Source organism: Phyllobates terribilis, unplaced genomic scaffold, assembly GCF_046119375.1.
Source record: "Phyllobates terribilis strain yellow unplaced genomic scaffold, ASM4611937v1 Scaffold_1__5_contigs__length_1240528914, whole genome shotgun sequence".
NCBI lineage: Eukaryota > Metazoa > Chordata > Amphibia > Anura > Dendrobatidae > Phyllobates > Phyllobates terribilis.
The window spans coordinates 63,399,069-63,424,301 of record NW_027362761.1 but is presented as its reverse complement, the minus strand read 5'-3'; the positions used below and the strand labels follow the sequence as shown (position 1 = coordinate 63,424,301).

At 43.5% G+C, this 25,233-nt stretch overlaps 1 protein-coding gene across 3 annotated transcripts in view; it reads right to left on the bottom strand.

Moving 5' to 3' along the window:
* Nucleotides 1–4,431: 4,431 nt before the first annotated feature.
* The window catches only part of POLR1E (RNA polymerase I subunit E), a 60,900-nt gene continuing 40,098 nt past the window's right edge, over nucleotides 4,432–25,233 (bottom strand). Inside the window, exons 11-13 of one of the 3 annotated variants that reach the window (XM_073662631.1) lie at nucleotides 11,171–11,302; nucleotides 10,418–10,567; nucleotides 4,432–4,456 (exon numbers count right to left, since the gene is read on the bottom strand). In XM_073662631.1, coding sequence (XP_073518732.1) covers nucleotides 4,447–4,456; nucleotides 10,418–10,567; nucleotides 11,171–11,302 — 292 coding nt within the window. In that variant the 3' untranslated portion in view covers nucleotides 4,432–4,446. Of the gene's footprint in view, nucleotides 4,457–5,030; nucleotides 5,122–10,417; nucleotides 10,568–11,170; nucleotides 11,303–25,233 lie in introns of those variants that run through there. The other 2 variants (XM_073662622.1, XM_073662651.1) reach the window with 2 other exon arrangements.

Below are 25,233 nucleotides of genomic sequence, written 5' to 3'. Positions count from 1 at the left end.
AACCCGATATGATTCTGGTATCTCTGTAGTCGCACCGACCCGAAGAATAAAGTCGTCTAATCACTTATACCGCACTTAGAACAGCGTAAAAAATAAACGCTAGGGCTGGGGTGTTTTTTTTTCAATAGTAAAAAAAAAAATGGCGATATGGCAACTAGTGTTGAACGCAAGTGCTCACTACTTGAGTTTGCATCGGGTGCTTGGGTATGCATTGAGTATCGCGGGTGCTCGAGTCTCCACCCCATAAGCTTTGCGGCCAAAAAAACCTCACGGGGATTGCCTGCCATGCACGAGCGATCCCCTCATGTTTTTTTTGGGTGTCTAATAACCGTGAAACATGTGGGGCAGGAACTCGAGCATGTCACTCGAGCACCCGCGATACATGGGGCATACCCGAGTACCCGATGCAAACTCAAGTAGCGAGCACTTGCGCTCAAGACTAATGACAACTTATTCAATATGATGACCTAATGTTAGCAAATTCTGTGTCGTACCTCTGGGTTCAAAATGTTAACTGTACCCCTTGATAAAATCCTTGAGGGGTGTAGTTTCCAAAATGGGGTCACTTGTGGGGGGGTTTCCACTATTTAGGCACATCAGGGGCTCTCCAAACGTGACATGGCGTCCGCTCTCGATTCCAGCCGATTTTGCGTTCAAATAGTCACACAGTGCTCCTTCCCTTCTGAACTCTGCCATGCGCCCAAACACTGTATTTTCCCCACATATGGTGTATTGGCGTACTCAGGAGAAATTGCACAAAAGTTTTTGGGGTCCATTTTCTCCTCTTACCCTTGTGAAAATAAAAAAATTGGGGCTAAAACATCATTTTTGTGGAAAAAGTTAGATTTTTTTATTTTCACGGCTCCATGTTATAAACTTCTGTAAAGGACTTGGGGGTTCAAGGTGCTCACCACACATCTAGATAAATTCCCTGAGGGGTCTAGTTTCCAAAATGGTGTCACTTGTGGGAGGTTTCCACTGTTTAGGCACATCAGGGGCTCCCCACATGCAACATGGCGTCCGCTAATTATTCAAGCAAATTTTACATTCAAAAAGTCAAATGGCGCTCCTTCCCTTCCGAACCCTGCCGTGCGCCCAAACAGTGGTTTTTCCCCACATATGGGGTATCTACATGCCCAGGTGAAATTGCACAACAAATTTTGGGGTCCATTTTTTCCTGTTACCCGTGCGAAAATAAAAAAAACTTGGGTCTAAAGTAACATTTTTGTGAAAAAAGTTAAATGTTAATTTTTTTCTTCCACATTCCAAAAATTCCTGTGAAGCACCTGAAGGGTTAATAAATCTCTTGAATGTGGTTTTGAGCACCTTGAGGGGTGCAGTTTTTAGAATCGTGTCACTTTTGGGTATTTGTCTTGAAGACCCCTCAAAGTGACTTCAAATATGATGTGGCCCCTAAAAAAATGGTTTTGTAAATTTTGTTGGAAAAATGAGAAATCGCTGGTCAACTTTGAACCCTTATAGCTCCCTAATAAAAATAAAAAAATGTTGGTTCCAAAATTGTGCTGATGTAAAGTAGACATGTGGGAAATGTTATTTATTAACTATTTTCTGTGACATATCTCTCTGAATTAAGGGGATAAAAATTCAAATTTTGAAAATTGCTAAATTTTCAAAATTTTTGCCAAATTTCCGTTTTTTTCACAAATAAACGCAAGTGATATCAAAGAAATTTTACCACTATCATGAAGTACAATATGTCACGAAAAAACAATCTCAGAATCAGGGGGATCCGTTGAAGCGTTCCAGAGTAATTACCTCAAAGTGACAGTGGTCAGAATTGTAAAAATTGGCCCGGTCATTAACGTGCAAACCACCTTGGGTTGTAAAGGGGTTAAGTCATGCACTGCTCACACACAGATGTCAGTTGCTGGCAGCAGAACAGGATGCATCACAGGAGCAGAAGGGAGGTGAGTAGAATCCTTTATTATTTTTATGTGTGCTGTGTGAGGGGTGCCATGAATACAAGGATGTTGATGGGGTGGTGCCGTGAATACTATTGATGGGGGTGTGTGTGTGGGGGGTGCATCAGGATGGGGAGGGGCATATATCCTAGGATGGGGGATATTAGTTCAGAATTGGGGGACCTTACCCCTATAACCATGTCAGCAGCGGACTTTCCCCCCCATAATAGTGCATCATGACCACATTTTTTGGTTCAATTTTTTTTTTTTTCCTCCTCTAAAACCTAGGTGTTTCTTATTGTCCGATGTGTCTTTTAGTTCGAAAAATAGCTATTGAAAATCTGTGAGAAAAATGAAAAATACAACAAAAAACCTCTCCAACCTTAAGTTAAGCTCATCAGCTTTATGAAACTTTTTTTTTTACCTTAAGCAACAGCCAAACTTTGTTGATTAAATGACCCATATGCATTATATCTCTACTGCAGCTAACATCCTCACCTCTAGTGCCACAAAGTGTGTCACATGAACAAATTTCCAAAACAATTTTCAGTAGCAAAACTCCAACAGGGATGCCAGAGAAAAAGGGAATGATTTCTAGGCGCTTAAACGGGTGGTCTAAAAATATTCATTATATTCCTAAATTCCTATTTATTGTAATAATCGAATAGCTTTTCTAATATATTTTTAATTAAAAAGTCCCTATTGTTCCCCCTCTACTCTCTGTAACTGCTTTATTTTTTTACCTACTTCCGGTTTGATGTCATTTCATTTGAGAATTCCCAGTGCATGTGGAAATACTCTAAGACGACGTCACCAGGGGGGAAAGGCTGCGGTCACTGCCACAGCCTCTGTTCCCACTCTGAAAAAAAAGTCATCATTGATACCCAATTCAGTGGCTGGACTAGTCCCAGCTCTACTGAGCATGTGTCAGTTGTCAATTCCGGGGAAAACCAATACATATTACATGGCAGGTCGAGCCTGCTGAAATTGGTGGGTTTAGACGACTATTGTAATGTGTTTGGGATTACTTAATTAAACAGATCAAACCAGAATATTTTTTTCCCCCATTCTCTAATACATATTAGCATATAGTATGGTCATTACTGCTGTAGTTACCATCTCCTATCCTACAAAGAATAGAACTTTGTGTCAAACTAGAGATTTTTTTTTATTCTTTAATTTACAATTCCAATATTATGAGCAGCCATTTAATGTCCAAGATAAATAGGGAGTATATTTAGTCTGAAATATTACATAAAATGTACCAGAAGAAATGCATGTCAATGGGCAAATAAGTCAGCTATTGGCTTGAAAAAAACATGCGAGAGAAAAGAAAATATAGAAATTTGTCTTCATCTATGTGTAAAACCTAGAGGGAGAGGCTCAAGAGCAAAAAAAGACGATCCATAGGTCCTTATTATTCTTATTTAAAATATATTACTCTTTATTTAAACAAGGTAATTGAAAGGAGGTGAACATACAGACGTATTAAAAACACCACACAATCGCGTGCCACATGTGTATGGACCGCATATTACATATATACGATTATCACATAGATCAAAAAGTAGGGTAAATAGCACCCCAAAGGAAAGAGAAACAGTTCAAATTCCATCATACAAATCAATATATCAGCACATAGTATCGGCACTTAGTATCTCACCAAATCAAAACCAAATAAGGTCCTGCACATGGGCTTCCCGACGCGCATTTCGGCGCTTGCCTTTTTCAAGGGATGTCACGCGGCCATTCCACTGATCCCTAAATACACTTCCCTATTGATCACATGATCCAAGTATGCTTGCCATGAAGACCGCGTACCCGGAAGTGACGCGACCTGCGTCACCGTATCTATGCTAGCGACCTCCGCTACCCAGAGAGCCTCTGCGGTAACCCGGAAATGACAGGTATATCACCGTAACCAAGGGGACCGGCGTCTGCATCACAGTGAAACGCTGAATAGATGCCAAGAGCCACCAGACCCGTCGGGACGATGGCACCGCAGATCCCTCACTGTGGTGGCAATGGCTCACCATATATATAACAAATATTAAGCAGTACCGCATCTATAACCCACCGGAGAAACATCATATCACCCATATATTGATATCCTACCACTACAATACACAGATGCTACACATCAATTATTTGTTAGCATAATAAAAAAGGTTCCACTCTCATAAACCTAAGTACCAAAGATGTCACACAGCCACACATTTTATATAAGAAATTCAGCAATAGATATATCAATACATCCATATAATGAGTGCATCAAACATGTCTATACAATATCGCAGATACCATATAACCAACCCTTATATATAGTATTGAGAAAAGGAAACCCATATATATATAAATATAATATTGAATATAATGTTTTTGATAACAGCATCTTCTTATATTACAGTACGCAGAATCCAACGATGGGAGCATGTATTAAGCTTTTTTCCATCCTATGGTATTCACTGCATAGACGGTATAGATCACTTGAAATTTTCATAGACACGAGAGGTTAAAGTGTAGTTCAGGACCTACTAAAAAAAAAACAATAATTAAAATCACAACAGACACACTCCATATACTAAAAACATATCTGTATCCCTGATAGTAAAAAGGGCAGAAGTTCCCAACAGGACCGACTCAGAGAAATGGGGTAAAACTATTAAGTTCATTCAAACCCATGGGATGTACGGCATTTAGAGTCCGTATCCACCTTGTTTCAGCCTGTGTACAAAATGGGAGAACAATTGAGTAGAATGGCATAAGAGACTTTATTACATATATAATTCGTTAAAAGTGAATGCATATCAATAGTTTACCACAAAAGTACAGATTGAGACATGCGGACATATTGTCCCCCTTATTTTGTTAATAAGGGCCTCTACAGAAAGTTTCTCCCAGGGATCATAGGAAGTGCACATGCTGAAAGCAGAGGAATTAACACATGGTCAGACCCTTACAAAATCACTGGTGTTTAGGAAAGGTCCACTCAATCACAGAGCCACCTTGCACCTCACTTACCCAATAATAGGAGGGCCGAGAAGTACGAGGGCCACACAGGGACAGGACACAGGTTAAGGGAAGCCTTGACGTGCGTTTCGCCGGTGGTAGCACTTGGCTTTTTCAAGAGGCGTGTAAACTGGTACTAACAGGACCTTTAAATAAGCCCCAACGGATCACATGACTGTGGCTAACCTCCCTAGATGTGGACGGAAAAGAAAAATTGACGAGAGATTTCAACGCAAGATTGTGCGGATGGTGGATAAAGAACCTCGACTAACATCCAAACAAGTTCAAGCTGCCCTGCAGTCCGATGGTACAACAGTGTCAACCCGTACTATCCGTCGGCGTCTGAATGAAAAGGGACTGTATGGTAGGATACACGGGAAGACCCCACTTCTTACCCCGAGACATAAAAAAGCCAGGCTGGAGTTTGCCAAAACTTACCTGAGAAAGCCTAAAAAGTACAGCTTTTTGGGAAAAAGCATCAACATAGAGTGTACAGGAAAAAAAAAAAAGGCATTCAAAGAAAAGAACACGTTCCCTACAGTCAAACATGGCGGAGGTTCCCTGATGTTTTGGGGTTGCTTTGCTGCCTCTGGCACTGGACTGCTTGACCGTGTGCATGGCATTATGAAGTCTGAAGACTACCAACAAATTTTGCAGCATAATGTAGGGCCCAGTGTGAGAAAGCTGGGTCTCCCTCAGAGGTCATGGGTCTTCCAGCAGGACAATGACCCAAAACACACTTCCAAAAGCACTATAAAATGGTTTGAGAGAAAGCACTGGAGACTTCTAAGGTGGCCAGCAATGAGTCCAGACCTGAATCCCATAGAACACCTGTGGAGAGATCTCAAAATGGCAGTTTGGAGAAGGCACCCTTCAAATATCAGGGACCTGGAGCAGTTTGCCAAAGAAGAATGGTCTACAATTCCAGCAGAGCATTGTAAGAAACTCATTGATGGTTACCGGAAGCGGTTGTTCGCAGTTATTTTGGCTAAAGGTTGTGCAACCAAGTATTAGGCTGTGGGTGCCAATACTTTTGTCGGGCCCATTTTTGTTTTGTGTGAAATGATCAATGATTTGATTTTTGCTTCATTCTCTTTTGTGTTTTTTCCTTGCAAGCAAATTAAATGAAGATAATAATACCAAAGAATTTGTGATTGCAATCATTTTCAGGAAGAAACTGAGTATTATCTGACAGAATTGCAGGGGTGCCAATACTTTTGGCCACCACTGTATAAGGGTTGGTTATATGGTATCTGCGATATTGTATAGACATGTTTGATGCACTCATTATATGGATGTATTGATATATCTATTGCTGAATTTCTTATATAAAATGTGTGGCTGTGTGACATCTTTGGTACTTAGGTTTATGAGAGTGGAACCTTTTTTATTATGCTAACAAATAATTGATGTGTAGCATCTGTGTATTGTAGTGGTAGGATATCAATATATGGGTAATATGATGTTTCTCCGGTTGGTTATAGATGCGGTACTGCTTAATATTTGTTATATATATGGTGAGGCATTGCCACCACAGTGAGGGATCTGCGGTGCCATCGTCCCGACGGGTCTGGTGGCTCTTGGCATCTATTCAGCGTTTCGCTGTGATGCAGACGCCGGTCCCCTTGGTTACGGTGATATACCTGCGTCATTTCCGGGTTACCGCAGAGGCTCTCTGGGTAGCGGAGGTCGCTACCATAGATACGGTGATGCAGGTCGCGTCACTTCCGGGTACGCGGTCTTCATGGCAAGCATACTTGGATCATGTGATCAATAGGGAAGTGTATTTAGGGATCAGTGAAATGGCAGCGTGACATCTCTTGAAAAAGGCTAGCGCCGAAATGCGCGTCGGGAAGCCCATGTGCAGGACCTTGTTGGGGGCCACCTTTTGATTTGGTGAGATACTAAGTGCCGATACTATGTGCTGATATATTGATTTGTATGATGGAATTTGAACTGTTTCTCTTTCCTTTGGGGTGCTATTTACCCTACTTTTTGATCTATGTGATAATCGTATATATGTAATATGCGGTCCATACACATGTGGCACGCGATTGTGTGGTGTTTTTAATACGTCTGTATGTTCACCTCCTTTCAATTACCTTGTTTAAATAAAGAGTAATATATTTTAAATAAGAATAATAAGGACCTATGGATAGTCTTTTTTGCTCTTGAGCCTCTCCCTCTATATTTGTATAGTGACGATTGATCTATATGTATAAGTCCAGGGGCAGAACAATATGATTGATTGTGGTAAACTTAGCTATACGCTTTTGATATTAGTTACCACTATATGTGGCTGTAATACTGTGCCCTGTCCTAACAGATATGTGTAAAACCTGTAGGAACCAGCAATGCTGTGATATTCAGGTGTCAAAGTGGAGCTGTATACCTAGACTTTAGGGGCAGCACACTACGGGCCTAATGGGTACAGCAGACTAGTCCACCATAAATCACAAGGACTTGCGATTACCCTACTAACCATGTTGACCAAACATAGCATTGGTAAGACCATTCCTGCATTTTTTTTTGTGTGCGTTTATCAGTCCTACTACACTGGTCATTGTCCCTGAGTGACAAAATTATTGATTGTCCAATAGTTATGGTAGCTATAGTGTTTTATCTGCTGATAAGTTCTGAAAGGCCTAAAAATGTTAATTGCCAAATTGTTGATCTATGACTGAGGTCTCTCTGAACATATTTAGCTTATTCAGAAGTTATATCATGTACACCTTTGCGGGCAAGTAGAACATCTGTTTATTTAAAGGCCATGTGAGAACAAAGCCTAAAATATCAAAAGCAAAGCATTGCCAGCACTCTAGTAGAGTCGAGTTGAAGTATCCTTAGAATGGAATACTTACAAGTCTGGCATACTTCATGAGATCTTCATCGAGCGGGGTCATTGGACGCGCCTTGCACTAGACATCTATAAAATGGGTGATTTTTTGCTGTACAGTGTGTACATACACATACAGTACAGACCAAAAGTTTGGACACACCTTCTCATTTAAAGATTTTTCTGTACTTTCATGACTATGAAAAATGTACATTCACACTGAAGGCATCAAAACTATGAATTAACACATGTGGAATTGTATACTTAAAAAAGTGTGAAACAACTGAAAATATGTCTTATATTCTAGGTTCTTCAAAGTAGCCACCTTTTGCTTTGATGACTGCTTTGCACACTCTTGGCATTCTCCTGATGAGCTGCAAGAGGTAGTCACTAGGGTTGAGCGAGCATGTTCTGTCCGAGTATGCTCGGGCCGAGCTCCGAGTATTTACAGCTGCTCGGTGATAAGGTTAAATCGCTCCCGTGTGTGCATGTTTTGCAACTGTTTGACAGCTTTATTACATGTGAGGAATATGTAAGAAATAGACATTCCTCACATGTAGTAAAATGGTCAAACAGTCGCAAATCATGCACACAGAAGCGATTTAACCTCTTCACTCTGCGGTCCAGCTCACCCCAAACCATCTCGATTGGGCTCAGGTCTGGTGACTGTGGAGGCCAGGTCATCTGGCGTAGCACCCCATCACTCTCCTGCTTGGTCAAATAGCCCTTACACAGCCTGGAGGTGTGTTTGGGGTCATTGTCCTGTTGAAAAATAAATGGTCCAACTAAACGCAAACCGGATTGAATAGCATGCCGCTGCAAGATTCTGTGGTAGCCATGCTGGTTCAGCATGCCTTCAATTTTGAATAAATCCCCAACAGTGTCACCAGCAAAGCACCCCCACACCATCACACCTCCTCCTCCATGCTTCACGGTGGGAACCAGGCATGTAGAGTCCATCCGTTCACCTTTTCTGCGTCGCACAAAGACACGGTGGTTGGAATCAAAGATCTCAAATTTGGACTCATCAGACCAAAGCACAGATTTCCACTGGTCTAATGTCAATTCCTTGTGTTCTTTAGTCCAAACAAGTCTCTTCTGCCTGTTGCCTGTCCTTAGCAGTGGTTTCCTAGCTGCTATTTTACCATGAAGGCCTGCTGCACAAAGTCTCCTCTTAACAGTTGTTGTAGAGATGTGTCTGCTGCTAGAACTCTGTGTGGCATTGACCTGGTCTCTACACTGTGTTCTAAATTATGCAAATAATATTTTATCAGATTTTCCCAAATTACCTATATGAATTGCAGTCATTGTAATTTTCCAGTCAAATAACTATTAGAGTACAATTGAAAGGTTTTTGTACAAACTGCCTATGATAACAGTATATTTTTAAAAAAAATAAAAAACTCAAACTGCACTCAAAATGCATGTTCCAAATTATTATGCACAGCAGCGTTTTCAACCTTTTCATTTTAATAAAGAACAAAAAAATGGTCATTTTTGAAATAAGCATTAGCAGGTTATTACAAACTGAAATCAAACAGTTTTCAACTCAAAACTTTATTCTAGGTGATGTTACATTTGCACATAGGACCCCTTGTTCGAAAGGAGCTTCTGAACTCTCTCGTCCATTGAATTTGTCAGGTTTTGGATGGTTTCTGCTTTAATTGTTTTGCATGAGGACAGAATACCCTCCCAGAGCTGTTGGTTAGAGGTGAACTGCCTCCCGCCATCATAGACACTCCTTTTGATGATGCTCCAGAGGTTCTCAATGGGGTTGAGGTCAGGGGAGCATGGGTGCCACACCATAAGTTTGTCTCCTTTTATGCCCATAGCAGCCAGAGATGCAGATGTGTTATGTGCAGCATGAGATGGGGCATTATCATGCATGAAATGATCTCGATGGTCCAGATGGATGGAGTGGAGGATGGCTGGTTGATGGACACCCCATGCAAACACGGCTACGGCGCTAACAAGGAGGAGGTGGAGTAATGTTTTGGGCTGGTATCATGGGGAGAGAGATTGTCGGCCCTTTTAGGATCCCTGAAGGGGTAAAGATGAACTCCATAATGTATGTTGAGTTTCTCAAACAGCATTTCCTGCCATGGTTCAAGAAGAAGAACCGTGCATTCCGCAGCAAGATCATTTTCAAATCCAGGCCTCCACTGGTTAATAAATTTGATTTCCATTGATGATTTTTGTGTGATTTTGTTGTCAGCACATTTAACTTTGTACAGAACAAAGTATTCAATGAGAATATTTCATTCAGATCAAGGATGTGTTATTTGAGTGCTCCCTTTATTTTTTTGAGCAGTGTATATATATATATATATATATATATATATATATATATATATATATATAAAAAACACAAAAACAAATTATACACACAGTATAGCAGTAATGGTATAAAAGGAAAAAGGTGTTTTTTTCCTGCATTGGCACTGGGTGTTTTTTTTATTATTTTAACATTTTTTAAAAAAAATTAAGTTATTTCTGGAGTATATAGTTTTGACTGTTCAGAGTAACACATACATAGAGTGAAGAGGACACAGAACAGTCGTCTTTTCCAGGATTCAGTTTCATTTAACATTCTGGCAACATTAAATTACTTCCAGGATTTGTGACAAGTCTGTAATAAATGTTTTCTCACAGTGCCTTGCGTTTTCTCCCTGCTCCTGGCTTGTACACTGGCAGAGGTAGTTCCAATGTGCCCATTTTGTGCCCCTCGTCCAGGGACAAGCTGGAGAACATTATTCTCTTGTTTATCCTCAGCCGCATGGCTTTAGCGATTTCAAGCATCCTAATGAAACACAAGGAAACCACATATGATGATATTCTGCATGCTGGAGAAAACCAGTTAACCCTTTTGTATTTCATGATGTATTTAGCAAAGCAAAGTCCTATATGTAAGTCTTACAAACGAATGAGCGCAGAATGCAGTAATGCAAATGTACTAATGGAAGCACAGGTATACAGAATAAACCACAACTAAAGATCTGCTTTAATCAGACATACATGACTACCAATTTAATGAATGTCATAAGAGGGCTCATGATGGGTTTAAATAAAAAGGTAACTATTCATTCTACCAAGTCTTCAGTGCATTGTATAGACTCATCAAGATAGGTCCAGTATCAATTTATCAAGTCATAAGCATAAATTAATACCAAATCTGAATGAGCGGGCAAAATGCAAATCAAGGGTGCGGTTTCTATTTCAATGGAGTCCAGTGACGACAAATGGCTAAGAGGATTGACAGTGGTGAGGGCATATGTTGCAGGCAGTTCTCCAGAAGTCCCATAGTGTTTGTGAGGGAAGTAATACAGTCAAATATGCTTTGTTAGAAGGCACTAGCTATGTGACTGGTTATATGTTCAGAATGCGTACATACACACACATATACCTGTGGTCTTTAAACTTTAGATCCCTCTGTAATAACGTCAGATCTACTTGAAAATCAGAAATATGCAATGCCAAGGCTAGGACATAAGATGCAATTTTACATTTCATTGTGTCAGATATGGAATTCTTTACACTAGAAAAGGAAGATAAAATCATGTCATACAATTTGACAGCCTAGGACATAATAGTTTGCAAAATCTTCTTATGATTATAGGGGAATTCCATCACAGCTTATTCATTCATCAGTAGGTGATGTTGAGTCTATAGACACCCAATAGGACACATGCATGATCAGCGGATATCACGCACGTGTCCTATGCTAATGGATATGACAAAAGCACGACACCTGTCTGATGCGCACATGCCCAGAAAGGTATCTGGAGATGCAAAAGCCAGAGGAGCCAGAAAACTACTTCAATGCAAATACTTTTAGTTACCCAAATTTACAAAATAAAAATTAGTCATAATAGAAATGTCTGCTCTAAAAATCAGTTTTAAAATAACATAAAAAATATATATTTTCATCTTTTTAAAGAAATAGATGCATATGCATAAATAATGTATTGCATAATAAAATAATAAGCTAGAATGTAAATGAAGATAATCTCTATAAAGCGGGGAAATAGGTTGTTCCCAACTCCCTTCACACACCACTAGTCATAGGTCGACACAGGAATCTCTCGTATCCAAAATATTTTTCTATGCTATGCATGCATAACCATCACTATCACAATCTAATTCCCTATCAGTATGTCTATGGAGTGTCGGAGGAAACAGGAGAACCCGGAGGAAACCCACGAAACACAAGGAGAACATGGAAATTCCTTGCATATGGTGTCCTTGGTGGGATTTATGCCCAGCATCTCAGTGCGGTAAGGCTGCAGTGCTGCCAGCATGCTGCTTTAATGCTTAGTGTGACTTCTCACCAATTTGATCAGCCACGGGTCCGCTATACTTACACCTTCTGCGGTGTTTTTTTCTTTTAAAATGCATGCTTTATTTTTAGCTAGAAATCATTTTGACACCAAAGTTTTTGGACAAACATATTGGGACAGTTTAGCTTCTGCAGCCTCTATGTATCACTGTACATAAAGTGCAGAAGGAGTTACCAGTGAATGCATCCATGACATTGTTTTAACAGAATGGTCAGTAACCTTTCTTCTCCTGAACTATCTTCTAAGCAGATTTATGATCTCATCCAAGCTGATGTGGTCATAAGTCAGCTTACACAGTTGCTCAGGGGAAGATGGATAAAAGGTTATAGAACTCAGCCATTAGAATGAGACAACTTACAGATGCACTCTTCACACACTCTGTAGTCTGGTATATGTTGTAATGCAGAGAGGCTGGATTTTTGTTATTTATTATGCTTATTTATATAGCGCCATTAACTCCACAGCGTTTTACAGACATCAACATCACTATGGGGCTCACAATCTAGATTCCCAATCAGTCTTTGGAGTGTGGGAACCAGAGAACCCAGAGGAAACCCACGCTAAAAAGGGGAGAACATACAAACTCCTTGCAGTTGTTGTCCTTGGTGGGATTTCAACCCAAGACCCCAACACTGCAAAGCAACTTTAGAAGCCAAACAGTCCAAAATTATTAATAGAACCCCACTGCAGAAATGACTGCCAAAAATAAGTGCTATTCAGCATTAAAACTGCTTGTCCATATTGTTTTAAGTGGCTTATGACATACACAAGTTGAGGGACCAATTGCCTAGGCGTTGCATGCATTTTAAGCCCACAGTTTGTTTCAAGTAGTAATGCAAAAGCAGTGGAAATAAAATTAAAAGGAATTTGTTTTCATGACATCATCTGCACCATCTCTGTCAGGCCCATAGTCATTCATTAAAAGGAACCTACTTGACTGTACCTGGACGAGGTGCAGCCCCTGTGACTACACTAGCTTGTTTACATCACAAGCGGCAATCTTCACTACCCGCCGATTTTCCAATTTTTTATTTTTTTTCCCCTCATTTTCGCTTTTTCCTCCCCTTCTTCCAAGAGCCATAATATTTTAATTTTTCTGGCCATATAGCCATAAAAGGGCTTGTTTTTTGTGGGACAAGTTTTACTTTTGAACGACCCCATTGATTTTACCACATAGGGTACTGGAAAACAGGAAAAAAATTCCAAGTGTGTTGAAATTGCAAAAAAAAGTGCAATTCCACAATTGTTTTTATTTACCATGTTCATTATATGGTTAAACTGACCTGGCAATGTGATTCACCAGGTCAGTACGAGCACGCAGATACCAAAAATGTACAGTTTTTTTTTTTTTTTAAATTTAGGTAGTGAAAAAAAAAATTCAAAATTTGTTTTAAAAAAAAAAAATAATGTAGTTTTCGTCACCATTTTCTGAGAACGGTAATGTTTTCATTTTCTCTATCGCTTCATTGGGGGACACAGGACCATGGGTGTATGCTGCTGTCGCTAGGAGGTTGACACTAGGCAAAAAAGAAAAATAGCTCCTCCTCCGCAGTATGCACCCTCCTACAGGCACCAAGCTCATCAGTTTAAGCTTAGTGTCTGTAGGAGGTAGACCTGGATCTTCACAGATCCAACCTTGTTGTGTTTATTAATCCTTGTTTTTTCTCTTTCAGATACAGCTCTTCAGGCTAACAGGGAACACTGTGTCCCCTGTTAACCCACTAGCGACCGAGAGAGCAATGTGGCTACCCCCACATCGCCCACTCTCGGACCCGCTGGGCAGGACTTATCCCGTCACCTTAGGGTGTCTCAGGGTGATTTCGGTGGCCAGCTTGCTCCCTACCCCAGCCCCCTCCTCGGAGCGGCCTGGGATGGAAAAGGTGGTACTTGCGGGTGACCTTCCCCCAGTTCTCTGGGGTTGACACAGTCTCCTGCACTGTCCAGGACCGGACAGTGCGGGAAGGAGGAAAAGCCAGGATCCCATCTTCAGAAGGAGAGAGTAAGAGACGACAGCCGGACCCGCTAAGACAGGTACTTCCCTGTCTTTCAGCTGTAGGTCCCAGTCCCCCGGCGTTACCTGCCTTCCTCCCCCTCTCACCAAACATGGCGCTTAACAGCGCTTCCCTGGGCCACTTCCTCCTCCTCCTCCTTTATGCGCGGCAAACCTGCCGCGCTTTTCTCCGTCGGGGGGAGGGGGCGTGTCCGGTGGGCGGTCCCGCTCGGACGGCTATACGCCCCCTCCTATTTGACCATCCAGGGCCGAGGAGCATAGTGACGCTTCCGTCACGCCCTCGAGCCTTCCGCGGACCTATCAACGGGGGGCCTTTAAGCCTACCCCCCTTCCCATCCGCCTATCGGAGCCTCGAAGCGCTCCGTCATCAACGCAGCGTCCTCTGCTCCTCCCCTTACACCAACGCCATCACTCTGCAGCACGCAGCTCCCTACTCCGTCGGCACCTACTGTGACCCGCTCCAGCCTCACCTTTAGAGCCTTTCAGGGGGACACGGGACCGCTTCTCTGCAGGATCGGGTAGGCTCTGTCCTGACATGACCCCACCCTTCCCTGCCCACAGGCATCCTCCTCTGCAGTATCCCTGGTCAGGAACATATGCCCAAACCCAGGGAGCTCTCAGTCCATCCCTCTCACATTGTCACTTAGTACCGCAAAGAGCACAGGCGTAGTAAGTGGCCCGCGGGTCTCACTACGGCCTTCTGCTCGACCTGCAAACCTCCCGCCATGCTGGCACCCCAAGATGGGCTGTTGCTATGTCACAGTCTGTCTCTGACCTCACCAAGGTTTCTCAATCTCTGGTGCAGGTCTTAGAACACTTGCCAGAACGTTTGCCTATGTTATCCACGGCCACCAGCGCTCCGAACGTCCCCACAGACGATTCGCAGGCACCCCTGCCCCCTCCTCACAGGGCCAGACTGACGGCACGTTCTCAGAAACGGACTCACACAAGCTCATCCTCCAGCTCTCCAGACTCCAAGATGCTCCCTGCGTCTCACACCTCTTCCCCGGAGGTCGCCCCGGGATCTAACTCTGCTTCAGATTCAGACTCTGGTTCCGACACAGACAAGTATTCCAAGATCCAGGACATGATAGACAGCCTTATAACGGCTGTCAATCAGACTCTGCATGTTACAGAAGACGAGAGCCCTTCCCGGGACTACTCAGTTTCCTTCAAAAAGATTAAGCGTCCTGCACGCACTTTTTCTAACCATGCATAATTTGGCAGTGTTTTTCAAAAGCAGTGGGAGCATCCAGAAAAGCGCTTTACAGGAAAGAAACAGTTAAACGTCCTATACCCCTTTAACCATGACCTTGTCAGCAAATGGACGGAGTCCCCATCTGTGGATCCTCCAGTCTCTCGCCTTTCCGCCAAGACGGTACTGTCTCTTCCGGATGGTTCCTCCCTTAAGGATACCACGGATAGACAGGTTGAGGCCCTCACTAAGTCTGCCTTTGAGGCCGCGGGCACCTCCCTTTGCCCTTCCTTCGCCTCAACTTGGGTATCAAAGGCGGTGTCCGCATGGGCCAAACAGCTCAGACAGGGAATCCTAGCAGGGGCCTCCCCGGACGATCTGGCCGACTTAGCTGATCAAATCGGCCACGCCGGAAAATATCTACTTACGGCGTCCCTTGACTCCGCTGCATTCTCAGCACGGGTTTCCAGTAATCTCGTTGCATTACGTAGAATTCTTTGGCTTAAAGCCTGGAACGCCGACCCGGCTTCCAAAAGATCTCTAACTAATCTTCCTTTTCAAGGTTCCAGGCTGTTTGGATCCAAGCTAGACCAGATCATCTCTGATGCTACTGGGGGTAAGAGCACCTCTCTCCCCCAGCCCAGACCCAAAAGCCCTTTTCCTAGGAGACGCCCCCTTCAGTTCCTGTCCTTTCGTCAGTTCGCTCAACCGAACCCCTCCTCTCGACAGGACCGTACTCCAGCACAGCGGGACAGTCGTAAGCCCTCCTTTAGGCCCACGCCTAACTGGCGCCCAAAGAGTCGCTCCTCCAAGTCCTCTGGATCACGATCCAACAGATTTTCCTCAGCATGACGGGTCACTCCCACCTGAGACTTCTCCCAGGGTGGGCAGCCTTCTCCTTCTGTTCACAGATTCTTGGCAATAGAAGATGCCTGGGTCAAAGAAATTGTGACTTCCGGCTACAAAATAGAGTTCGACTCCAGCCCACGATCACATTTTCTCAGGTCCCACCCCCCACAACCATCTCTGCTTCCCGGTTTCCTTCAAGCCATCACCTCCCTTCTGCGCTCAGGAGTCATAGTCCCGGTTCCCTTTCAGGAAAGGTTTTCCGGTTTTTACTCAAATCTCTTCGTCGTCCCAAAAAAGGACGGCTCACTGCGTCCGATTCCGGACCTCAAACAGCTAAACCGACATGTACGCATCCGACAGTTCAGGATGGAGTCCCTCAGGTCGGTAATCGCCTCGATGGAGGCCGGGGAATATCTATGCTCAGTGGACATTCAGGATGCATACCTTCACATCCCAATCTGCACGTCACATCAGAAGTTCCTTCGCTTTTCCTTCAGGAACGCGCATTACCAGTTCACTGCCCTCCCCTTCGGCCTTGCCACAGCCTCGAGGGTTTTCACGAAGGTGATGGCGACAATTATGGCCATTCTTCGAACAAGGGGAATTGTAATCATCCCCTACCTCGACGACCTGTTAATCAAAGGCCCCACGTTCAGGGACTATCTTCACAGTCTCCAGATCACCTTGAACACACTCTCCCGGCTAGGCTGGCTGATCAACACAAACAAATCCTCCCTGGTCCCATCCCAACGCTTAACCTTCCTAGGGATGCAGTTCGACACGACCCGTGCCTGGGTCCTCCTTCCGAGGGAAAAGATAAACTCTCTACGACAAGGAATCCACATCCTCTCCGACCCAAGTCCACACTCCCTTCGCCCATGCATGAGAGTCCTGGGAAAGATGGTAGCAGCCATGGAGGCAGTTCCATTTGCCCAGTTCCATACCCGGTCTCTTCAACTAGCCCTTCTCTCAGCTTGGGACAAGAATAAGTCATCTCTAGATCGACGCATCAAGTTACCTCGTCAAGTAAGACGGTCGCTAACCTGGTGGTCCCGCCCTTCTTCCTTCAGACGCGGGAGATCATTCCTTCCGCTTCGCTGGCAGGTGGTCACGACCGATGCCAGTCTCATCGGTTGGGGGGCAGTTTTTCTACAACACGGTCCAGGGCCGGTGGAGTCCCCACGAAGTCTCCCTTCCCATCAACATTCTGAAGATAAGGGCGATTTACCTGGCGTTGCGTCACTGGCAGAAGATCCTGGCAGGGTTCCCAGTCCGTGTACAATCGGACAATGCCACGGCCGTGGCATACATAAACCATCAGGGAGGAACGCGCAGCAAGCCCGTTTTAAAAGAGGTGGCAAGAGTGCTACTTTGGGCCGAGAAGACGGTCCCGGCAATCTCAGCAGTCCACATTCCAGGGGTCGACAATTGGGCGGCCGACTTCCTCAGTCGGCAGGGCCTCGCTTCAGGAGAATGGTCTCTCCATCCCGAGGTGTTTCACCAAATCTGCTTACGGTGGGGCACACCGGACGTCGACCTCATGGCGTCCCGGTTAAACCACAAAGTTCCGTCCTTTGTAGCTCAGTCCAGCGATCCGCTAGCAATCGCCCAGGACGCGCTAGTCATATCATGGTCACAGTTCCAACTGCCCTATCTCTTTCCACCTCTACCTTTGATCCCTCGAGTTATCAAAAAAGTCAAGACAGAGGGAGTACCAGTTCTCCTAGTAGCCCCAGACTGGCCCAGACGCGTCTGGTACGCAGATCTGGTAAATCTGCTTGTCGACTCCCCCTGGAGACTACCAGACCATCCGGACCTCCTCTCCCAGGGTCCTGTTCTTCATCAGAGTTCTCGTTCTCTGAATTTAATGGTATGGCCGTTGAGGCCGCGGTGTTGATGACGGCGGGCTTTACTGACAATGTCATTCAGACCCTAATTAACGCCAGAAAACCCGCTACCTCGCGCATATACCACAGAACTTGGAGAGCCTTTTTTCGTCACTGCGAACAGGATCAGCTGACTATGTCTTTTTCTTTGCCAGTCATTTTGGCTTTTCTTCAGTCTGGCCTAGAGGCAGGACTCTCTCTCAGCACTCTCAAGGGCCAAGTTTCGGCCTTGTCCATTCTATTCCAAAGTAACTTAGCTAGCCGTCCTCAGGTCAGGACGTTTCTACAAGGGGTGGCAAACCTGGCGCCCCCCTATCGCCCTCCAGTGGAACCATGGGACCTTAATATGGTCCTAAGCGTCCTACAACAGCCTCCGTTTGAACCCATTCAGGACATTCCAGCCTCTCTCCTTTCCTGGAAGGTGGCTTTTCTGGTGGCTGTTACCTCTATTAGAAGGGTCGCAGAACTCGCAGCCCTCTCTTGTCGGTCGCCTTTTCTGGTATTCCATCAAGACAAAGTAGTGCTCAGGCCGGTGCCTTCTTTTTTGCCAAAGGTGGTTTCCCCTTTTCACATTAATGAGGACATCATTTTGCCTTCCTTTTGCCCTGCTCCAGTGCATCCACGGGAGAAGTCCCTGCACAAACTGGACCTGGTCAGAGCTCTACGTGTGTACCTTTCTAGAACAGCCTCCCTTCGGCGCTCGGATGCCCTTTTTGTCATCCCTGAGGGGCATCGCAAGGGTCTCCCTGCTTCCAAGTCAACCATCGCCCGTTGGATACGTTCGACCATCTTGGAGGAACATCGCATCTCAGGCAAACCTCACCCTCCCGGAGTAAGGGCTCACTCCACCAGGGCGGTGGGGGCCTCTTGGGCGGTCCGCCATCAGGCTTCGGCCTCTCTAATCTGTAAGGCCGCAACGTGGTCTTCTCTTCACACCTTTTCAAGGTTTTACAAGGTCCACACATATTCTTCGGCTGATGCCAGTCTTGGACGGAAAGTCCTGCAGGCGGCGGTTGCTGCAGTCTGACCTAGTCTGTGACTATCTGCTGTTCTCCCACCCTTTGGGACGTCCCATGGTCCTGTGTCCCCCAATGAAGCGATAGAGAAAGAGGGATTTTTGGTACTCACTGTAAAATCTCTTTCTTGGAGCCTTCATTGGGGGACACAGCACCCTCCCTGTGTTTGGACATATGTCCAGTTGGCCCTGTTGGGCATCTCATTTAGTTTTCATGGTTGTGCTCCGTTGGGCATTGCATAGTTGGTTATTTTATGCTTCTCCTACTGCTCTAGCCACTAACTGGTGAGCTTGGTGCCTGTAGGCGGGTGTATACTGCAGAGGAGGAGCTATTTTCCTTTTTTTGCCTAGCGGCAACCTCCTAGCGACAGCAGCATACACCCATGGTCCTGTGTCCCCCAATGAAGGCTCCAAGAAAGATTTTACGGTGAGTACCAAAAATCCCTCTTTTCGGGATCTCGGGATGTGTAAGGACTTATTTTTCGCACCCTGAGCTGACATTTTTATTGATACCATTTGGGGGTAAATTCAAGGTTTTGATCACCTCTTATTGCAATGTTGCAGCAACCAAACGTAATTCTAGCATTTAAATTTTTTTCTCGTTACACCGTTTACCGATCGGTTATTATAGTCTCCAGAAAAACAGTCCTCTTCTACTAGAAACCAGGCAGTAGTAGGCGAGATGCAGTCTCAACTGTGCATATGGCTTCCAATCCTGCCTTCTTTAGGCATTTAACAGTACAAAAGAGCTGCCATTAACCCCTTCACTCCCGGTCTTTTTCAGTTTTTGTTTTTTCCTCCCCTTCTAAGAGCCATAACTTTTTATTTTTCTAGCTGTATGAGGGCTTGTTATTTTGTGGGACAAGTTGTACTTTTGAATGACACCATTCATTTTACCATATAGTGTAGTGGAAAACAGGGAAAAAAATTCTAAGTGCACTGAAATTGCAAAAACCGTGCAATTCCACAATTTATTTATTTATTTTAATTTATCATGTTCACTATGGTAAAGCTGACAAGGCAATATGATTCTCCAGGTCAGGAAGAGAATGCAGATACCAAACATGTATAAAAAAAAAAGAGTTCAGAAATTTGTATTAAAAACTGTATTTTGCTTTTGTCGCCATTATCCTAGACCCATAACGTTTTCATTTTTCGGGATATGGGGCTGTGTGAGGGCTTATTTTTTGCACCCTGAGCTGACGTTTTTACGGATACCATTTTGAGGTAGATACTATGTTTTGATCGCCTCTTCATTGAATTTAATGCAATGTTACAGAAAAAAAAAAAAAAAGAAAAGGAATTCTGGAGTCTTTAATTTTCTTCTGCTATGCTGTTTACCGATCGGATTCATTTATTTTATATTTTGATAGATCGGACATTTCTGAACGCATTGATACCAAATGTGTATTTTTTTTTTTAATTATTTTATTTTCAATGTGGCAAAAGGGGAGCGATTTGAACTTGTGTTTTTTTTTGTTTTTTTTTACTGTATTTAATAGTTCCCTTAACCCCTTTACCCCCGAGGGTGGTTTGCACGTTAATGACCAGGCCAATTTTTACAATTCTGACCACTGTCACTTTATGAGGTAATTACTCTGGACCGCTTCAATGGATCCCCCTGATACTGAGATTGTTTTTTCGTGACATATTGTACTTCATGATTGTGGTAAAATTTATTCGATATCACTTGCGTTTATTTGTGAAAAAAGCGGAAATCTGGCGAAAAAAAATTTGAATTTTCATGCCGTTAAATCAGAGAGATATGTCACACAAAAGAGTTAATAAATAACATTTCCCACATGTCTACTTTACATCAGCACAATTTTAGAACCAAAATCTTTTTTTTTTTATTGGGGAGCTATAAGGGTTAAAAGTTGACCAGCGATTTCTCATTTTTCTAACAAAATTTACAAAACCATTTATTTAGGGACCACATCATATTTGAAGTCACTTTGAGGGGTCTTTATGACAGAAAATACCCAAAGGTGACACCATTCTAAAAATTGCACCCCTCAAGGTGCTCAATCACATTCAAGAACTTTATTAACCCTTCAGGTGCTTCACAGGAATTTTTGTAATGTGGAAGAAAAAAATGAACATTTAACTTTTTTCACAAAAATGTTAGACCCAATTTTTTTTATTTTCGCAGGGGTAACAGGAAAAAAGGGACCCCAAAATTTGTTGTGCAATTTCTCCCGAGTAAGCAGATACCCCATATGTGGGGGAAAACCACTGTTTGGGCACGTAGCAGGGTTCGGAAGGGAAGGAGCGCCATTTGACTTTTTGAATGTAAAATTTGCTTGAATAATTAGCGGATGTGCCCCTGATGTGCCTAAACAGTGGAAACCCCCCACAAGTGACATTTTGGAAACTGGACCCCTCAGGGAACTTATCTAGATGTGTGGTGAGCACCTTGAACCCCCAAGTCCTTTACAGAAGTTTATAACATGGAGCCGTGAAAATAAAAAAAAATCAAACTTTTTCCACAAAAATTATGTTTTAGCCCCAATTTTTTTTATTTTCACAAGGGTAAGAGGAGAAAATGGACCCCAAAAACTTTTGTGCAATTTCTCCTGAGTACGCCAATACCCCATATGTGGGGAAAATACAGTGTTTGGGGGCACAGCAGAGTTCAGAAGGGAAGGAGCACTGTGTGACTTTTTGAACGCAAAAATCGGCTGGAATCGAGAGCGGACGCCATGTCGCGTTTGGAGAGCCCCTGATGTGCCTAAATAGTTGAAACCCCCCACAAGTTACCCCATTTTGGAAACTACACCCTTCAAGGATTTTAGCAAGGGGTATAGTGAACATTTTGAACCCAGAGGTACGACACAGAATTTGATGACATTAGGTCATCATATTGAATAAGTGGTCATTAGTCTTGAGCGCAAGTGCTCGCTACTTGAGTTTGCATCGGGTACTCAGGTATGCACCATGTATCACAGGTGCTCAAGTGAAATGCTCGAGTCCCCGCCCGCACGTTTCACGGTTATTAGACACGCCCAAAAAAAACATGCGGGGATCGCTCTTGCATGGCAGGCAATCCCCACAAGGATTTTTTTAGCCGCGAAGCATATGGGGCGGAGACTCGAGAACCCGCGATACTCAATGCATACCCGAGCACCCGATGCAAACTCAAGTAGCGAGCACTTGCGTTCACTAGTTGCCTACCCTAGCCCATCTCTGACCCCAACCCTAGTGTTTATTTTTTATGCCATTCCTCGTGCGGTATAAGTGATTAGACGACCTTACTCTTCGGGTCGGTGCGACTACAGAGATACCAGAATGATATCGGGTTTTTATGATTGGCAGCTGTCACACACTATAAAAGACACATTTTTTGTAAAATATAGTTTTTGCATCGCCATATTTTGAGAGCTATAATTTTTCCATATTTTGGCCGACAGAGTCATGTGACTGCTTGTTTTTTGCGGGATGAGTTGACGTTTTTATTGGTGCCATTTTCAGGCACATGACATTTTTTGATAGCTTTCTATTCCAGCTTTTGGGAGGCAGAATAAACAAGAACCAACAATTCGGGAATTGTTTTTTTTATTCTACTCCACATGTGGTAAAATTGATAAGGCAGCTTTATTCTTCGTGTCAGTACGTTTACAGCGGTACCACATTTATATAGTTTTTTATGTTTTGGTGCTTTTACACAATAAAAGGTATTTTATAGAAAAAAATATTTTTTTGCATCGCTTTATTCGGAGAGCTATAACTTTTTGATTTTTCGGATGATGGAGCTGTATGGCGGCTTGTTTATTGCGGGACAAGATGACGTTTTCAGCTGTACCATTTTTATTTATATTCGTCTTTTTGATCGCGTGTTATTCCATTTTTTGTTTGGCGGTATGATGATGAAGCATTGTTTTTTGCTTCGTTTTTTATTTTTTACCGTGTTTACTAAAGGGGTTAACTAGTGGGACAGTTTTATAGGTCAGGTCGTTAAGGACGTGGCGATACCAAGTATGTGTACTTTTATTGTTTGTTTTGTTTTTTTTCATAATAATATTTATTGATGGGTACATTATATTTTTGGTGGATTATTTTTTTTATTTTATTTTTTTTAATATCTTTACAATTTTTTTTTAAATCTTTTTTTTTCACTTTGAGAGTTTTTTTACTTTGTCCCACTATGGGACTTTCACTTTTTTTATTCTGATCGCCTGCATAGCATAGGGATGGAGCACCATCCCTGTGCCATGCAGGCAGTCAGCGCTGCACAGTGAGAAGATTGCTTTGTCATGCACTGCGCATGACCAAACAATCTTCCTGCTGTCTGGTGACACGGATATTGTCATGATGACATCGGGTCGTCATGGCAACACCCGGGAAGCCGCGGCAGACAGCGCTGGAGGCTGGAAGAGGAGGTGAGTATACCGATCACCTCCCCTTAGCCACCGCAATGCTGCGATTGACATCGATCGCAGCATTGCGGGGGTTAATGTGCCGGGAGCGGTGTGGGACTGCTCCCTGCACATAGTACCGGGTGTTAGCTGTGACAATCAGCTGACACCCGGCGGCGATCGCGCCCGCACAGCCTGTGTGCGCGCGCGCGATGACGTACTAATAAGGGTCAGGCTCTTAAGTCCCAGGGCACAGACGCGTATTAGTACGTCATGGGCTTTAAAGGGGTTAAGGGACTTGAAACTGATTGTCTGATTACATAGAAATGCATCAGCATTGCTATGTATAGCAGAAATCACGTTCTCCTATGAACGCTGGCCACAGGAGGAATGTAATGACAAGCATGGGTGATCAGCAGACCCCGGCGCCCCGGGATCACATCATGGGCACTCTGATGTGTGCTTGGCATAAGGCGCGCCCCATTGGCATGTGTTAAATGCCACTGCCAAAGATTGACAGCAGGATTTCACAGGTTAACAGCTGCAGGCAGAGCTCTGATCCAGTCGCAGCTGTGAGAGGCACATGATGGCTGATGAAATAATGTGCGGGAAAAGATACGCGTTCAGCGTGTAAATATACGTCATGTGTCGTGAAGGGGTTATTCACCAGGCTGTACTGATCCTATCCCAGTATACAATGTAAAGGGGGTATAGTGATCAGTACAAAAAAAAGAAAATGTCAGCTTACCGGTTGAGGCTTAGCAGCTAGAGTGAAAAGGAACCATTTTTTAATATGATTAGTTGCTTAACCCCTTTCACTCGCGGGCCATTTTTTTGTTTTTCGCTCCCCTTCTTCCCAGAACCATAACTTTTTTATTTTTCCATCAATGTGTCCATGTGAGGGCTTGTTTTTTGCGGTAGTTGTACTTTTGAACGACACATGGTAAAACCAATTATCGTGTACTGGAAATCGGGAAAAAAATTCAAAGTGGGGTTAAATTGCAATTCCACAATTGTTTTTTTGGGTTGTTTCTTTTACGATGTTCACTACATGCTAAAACTGACCTGACATTATGATTCTCCAGGTCATTCCGAGTTCGCAGATACCAAACATCTAAGTTTTTTTTTTTTTGTTTGTTTTTTTATATATACACAAGTGGTGGAAAAAAAAATCCAAAAAAGGATGTTAAAAAAAATTTGCACCATTTTCTGTAGCATCTCCAGTTTCCGGGATCTGGGGCTGGGTGAGGGCTTATTCTTTGCGTGCTGCCGTTTTTATTCATACCATTTTGGGGTGGATACAATTGCCTGTTATTGCAATGTTGCGTCAACCAAAAAAACGTTACACCGTTTACCTATCTGATTTTAATTCTGTGTGTGTATTGATAGATCAGGCGATTCTAAACATGGCGATACCAAATATGTGTATTTTTTTTATTGTTTTGAATGAGGCAAAAAGGGGGGTGATTTGAAAACTTTTTTTTTTCTCTAGGTTTTACATGCTTCAATAGTCTCCATAGACTTCAAGCTGTGATCATTTGATTGCTTGTGTTACATATAGCAGGTCTTCAGCCCGGCTATGTGTAACAAAAATGCTCATCTGCTATGAACACCAACCGCTGGGCAGCGCTCATCGCAGATCAGCTATAACAACTACAGGGGTCTCCTGCAGATCCCGGGTTGTCATGCCAACCCATTGGCGCCCCCCCGATCCTGTGACGGGCGCGTCTTATGACGAGTGTCCGAAGCAGCAATGTTAAATACCGCTGTTGGAGTTTGACAGCGGTATTTAACATGTTAACAGGCATGGGTGGATCG